Source organism: Octopus sinensis, linkage group LG1 (genome assembly GCF_006345805.1).
Source record: "Octopus sinensis linkage group LG1, ASM634580v1, whole genome shotgun sequence".
Classification (NCBI taxonomy): Eukaryota; Metazoa; Mollusca; class Cephalopoda; order Octopoda; family Octopodidae; genus Octopus; species Octopus sinensis.
This window is the reverse complement of record NC_042997.1, coordinates 210347314-210352092: the sequence shown is the minus strand read 5'-3', so window position 1 is coordinate 210352092 and position 4779 is coordinate 210347314. Positions and strand designations below refer to the sequence as shown.

Sequence of the window (4779 nt, the reverse complement as noted above, 5' to 3'; positions counted from 1 at the left end):
ATTATTTTCCCTAATTAACAATATTATCTTCCATATAAAACAATATCTCCGCTCATGTCTCTATCTTTCCCCTTTACATGGTCTCCTCGTGTCCCCTACAGCACGTGTGTAGATTTAATGTTGTATACACCCGGTTTAACACTTAGCACTTGATCCGTAGCTACCATTTATTGGGGGTACACTGCATTAAAGCCTTCTCCCTTGCTCTGAACACAACTTCAGCCCTCTTTCTCTCCGACTCTCACGCATATTATACACAGCCACTTCACAACCATTACTATATATATATATATATATATGTGTGTGTGTATATATATATATATAATATATATATATATACACACACACACACACATATATATATATAAATTAAATTTATGCGTGCAAATATACACACATATATACATACATTTATATATATATGTGCTTGAGTGTTACATGTATATATATATATATATATGTATGTATTTCTTTGGTGATGAATATATGTATGTATATATGTATATATATATATATGTATGTATGTATCTTGTAGCTCTTGTTTCCGTCATGACACATGCTGGAGTATCACCATGAAGTGTTTAGCCGAACAAATCCACCTCGGTACTTCGCTTTTTAAGTGTCGTACTTTATTTGCACGCCCCCCCCCCTTGTCGAACAGCTAGATTACGAGGACGTAAAATAACCAACAGCGGTTATCAAACAGTGGTAGAGGATGGGGGGGGACAAACACAAACACATTCACACACAGTTTTCTCTCGCAGTTTCCCCCTCCCCTTCTACTAAAACCAACCACAGGGCATTGGTCGGACCAGGGCTATAATAGAAGACACTTGTCCAAGGTGCTGTGCAGTGAGATTGAACCCGAAACCACGTGGCTGCAAATAAGCTTTCCTATATAAATACACACACACATACACATATGCATGTGTGTATAAGTGTGGTACGTCTAATTACTCCATTTTTATACATATTTCGCTAATGAAATAAATTAGCCATTTTGTACTAGGAGTTTCCCTTATTAAACAGACATTCCAACCCCGACCTCCCCCTCTTGTCTTCAATTCTTCTTTATTGATTCTGACTAAACACATTGTTATAGCATCACGTACTTCACAACACATCGTCTATGTACCTGTAGTGTGTGTGTGTGTATATATATAGTGTAATATATATATATATATATATATATGTATGTATGTATGTATATTATATATATGTATATATATATATATATATATATATATATATATATATATATATATATATAAATGTGTAATATATGTGTAAGAAATCGATCTTATATATGTAAATGATAAAAACAAATGCAAGAAATTGAAAGGTGCCCGTCGGGTATATTTGTGCGTGAGTTTGCAGCTTGACGGCCGGTGTTAGTGTGTTTACGTCCCCGTAGGTTAGCGCCTCGACAAACGAGACCGATACGATAGAATAAGTAGCAAATTGAAATGAAAAAAAAGTACTGGAGTCGATTTATTCTATTCGACTATAAATGAATTCTTGGAGGAGTTGCTCCAGCATGGTCGCAGTGTAATGGCTGAAACAAACAGATAATGTGTGTGTGTGCGTGCGTGTATGTGTACACACACACACACACACACACACACCCGTACATGTACGCATTTGCTTGAGTGTGTGTGTGGGTACGAAATGTTGTTGCTATGTGCCTACACACACACACACACACACACACACATGCATGCATTACACACCGACATACAACTCAGCCTTGATCGAGCACAGACCTAGATATATATTAAATATATGAAACAGTAATATCATGTACCCGAAGCAGAGCAGACAGCACGCCGCCGCCGCCGCCGCCACCGCCATCGCCACATACACGGGTTTTGGTATGTGTGGTGCCTGTTTTGGAGTTTGTTCAACGAGTTCATTGCCCTCGATGTAGTTCACTTGGTCATTCTGTGGTTTGGGAGGAAAGTTTGGAGGACAGGAGCGAATTGACAGAAGAGTTAGGTTGTTAGAGAGACTTGGGAATAATAGTACCTTGTGGTATTTGGAGCGTCCTTTGTTGCTCGCAGCTGAAGTCTTGGCGAGGTTCACTTTGCCTGTCTGCTTTTGGGGTCGTTAAAGTACCAGTGCACTTCTATAAATCGATTCTTCTCTCTCTCCTTCCCTCCTTCCGTCTCTCTCTCTCTCTCTCTCTCTCTCTCTCTCCTCTCTCTCTCTCTCTCTCTCCCTTTACCTCTCTCGCTATATATTATATATGTGTGTGTGTATATATATATATATATATATATATATTAAACGGCGGTGCATCAGCATGGCCGCAGCTCTGAGCTGAAACTAGAAAAAAAAATTACATATATGGAGGCGCAATGGCCCAGTGGTTAGAGCAGCGGACTCGCGATCGTAGGATCGCGGTTTCGATTCCCACACTTCGTTGTGAGTGTTTATTGAGCGAAAACACCTAACAGCTCCACGAGGCTCTGGCAAGGGGGGGGGCATCCCTGCTGTACTCTTTCGCCACAACTTTCTCTCACTCTTTCTTCTGTTGGCCTGCTCGCTTAGCCAGCGGGGCGGGGTGGTGTCACTTGATGGCTAAAACAATACGATAGTCCGGTCGGTCACGGTGATATATACACATACATACATGCTTGTCGGATATATGATACACTGACGATATGTATGTATGTTCGTATGTATCATCATCATCATTTAACGTCCCTGGTCCACGCTGGCATGGGTTGGACGGTTTGACTGAAAGGCTGCGTCAGACTCCAGTCTGATTTGGCATGGTTTTCTACAGCTGGATGCCCTTCCTAATGCCAACCACTCTGAGAATGTAATGGGTGCTTTTATGTGCCACCGGTACGGGTGCTGTTTCCATCACACCGGAATGTGTTTATGTGCCACTGGCACAGGTACCAATTTACATGACACTTGATGGGTCTTCTTCTCAAGCACGACATAATGCCAAAGGTCTCCCTCATTGCCTCTGTGAAGCCCAACACTCGAAAGGAACTCAGCCACCTTGCCTCCATGAGGCTCAACACTCAAAAGGAACTCGGTCACTTTGCCTCCATGATACCCAAAACTCAGCCACTTTTCCTCCGTGAGGCCCAACGCTCAAAAGGGCTCAGCCACCTCGCCTCCATGAGGCCCAACACTTGAAAGGAACTCGGTCACTTTTCCTCCATGAAGCCCAACGCTCAAAAGGGCTCAGCCACTTTTGCCTCCTTGAGGCCCGACACTCGAAAGGAACTGAGCCACCTTGCTTCCATGAGGTCCAACGTTCAAAAGATGTTCTTTCTATGCCACCAGCACGGGTAATGGCAATCACTTTACAGAGTGTACTGAATGCGTTTTGCATGGCACCAGCTTAGTATAGAGGGACCGAAAAAGTGTCTTGCATTAAATAGAGAAACATGGCTATTTCAAGTGGAGAGAGAGAGAGAGAAGAGAAAGATAGCGATAATGAAACAGGGAAGCAAGGACCATATACCTAAGCTACAAGGTAGAGTACATACGTAGGGAAGTGGACTGAGAACTGGGGATGGTGGATGGTTTGACAAGATCTGAAAAGCAGAGTGAGGGGCAGGGTGGTAAGAAGTTTGCTTCCCAGTTCTTGGACTGACCAAAGCCTTGCAAGGGGATTTGGTCGACGGAAACTGAAAGAAGCATGTCATCATCATCATCATCATCATCATCATCATCATCATCATCATCGTTTAGCGTCCGCTTTCCATGCTAGCATGGGTTGGATGGTTCAACTGGGGTCTGGGAAGCCAGAAGGCTGCACCAGGCCCAGTTTGATCTGGCAATGTTTCTACGGCTGGATGCCCTTCCTAACGCCAACCACTCCATGAGTGTAGTGGGTGCTTTTTACGTGCCACCGACACATATATATATATATATACACATATTAGAAGGAAACCACTATGTGGACACCCTTATGCTAGAGATAGATCTGCTATGGTCTTACCACTAAGAAATGTTCTCAAGACCACAGCAGATCTATTTCTAGCATAAGGGTGTCCACATAGTGGTTTCCCTCTAATATGTACATAATACAATTTTACTGAACCTTCAGTTTTTTTATATGCTAGACCACTGGTGTGAAATCAATGTTAATTAAATTAATAACTAATTTCTCACCCTCATTTTAAATTTATATATATATATATAATATATATATATATATATATATATATATATGCATGCATGCATGTGTGTGTGTGTCTTCGGGTTCATGTTTGGCCCCCACCGTTGCTTGACAACTGGTCTTTGTGTTTACAACAAATTAAGTACCAGTTACGCACTGGGGTCGATGTAGTTGACTTAATCCGTTTGTCTGTCCTTGTTTGTCCCCTCAGTGTTTAGCCCCTTGTGGGTAATAAAGAAATAGGTATTATTATTATTATTCAGGTCACTGCCTGAAATCAAACTCGAAATCTTGGGGTTAGAAGAACGCACTCTTAACCACTACGCCATATACCTGTGAGCAATTATGGAGTGAATTTTAGGGCTTTTAAATTTAATATTTTCCTATGCTTCCTTAAAACCAGTTCCCATGAGCTACTTATATCTGCACTAGGCCTGCTTAGGTTAAGTCCTAGCATATGTGCTGCCTCTTTTAGTTTTTAACCCATACAGGCATACATCCTGGGGGATGAATTCTTGATGCACAATACCACATTTTCAGGGGTGATGCTCATGGCAGGTATTTCAAATTGCTCATCGTTAAAACAATGATAATGATAATGGTGTATATTTATACTATGCAGTGTCACGGATCTG

The 4779-nt window shown here is 41.6% G+C and overlaps 1 protein-coding gene across 2 annotated transcripts in view; it reads right to left on the bottom strand.

Moving 5' to 3' along the window:
* Positions 1-2111, bottom strand: part of LOC115216521 (DNA repair and recombination protein RAD54B) — a 73570-nt gene extending 71459 nt beyond the window's left edge. Inside the window, exon 1 of one of the 2 annotated variants that reach the window (XM_029785974.2) lies at positions 2026-2111. Coding sequence is in view for 1 of the 2 variants with exons in the window: in XM_036509093.1 (XP_036364986.1) it covers positions 1805-1851 (47 nt within the window). In the remaining variant the exon portion in view is untranslated. Of the gene's footprint in view, positions 1-1804; positions 1867-2025 lie in introns of those variants that run through there. The other variant, XM_036509093.1, reaches the window with a different exon arrangement.
* Positions 2112-4779: the final 2668 nt, after the last annotated feature.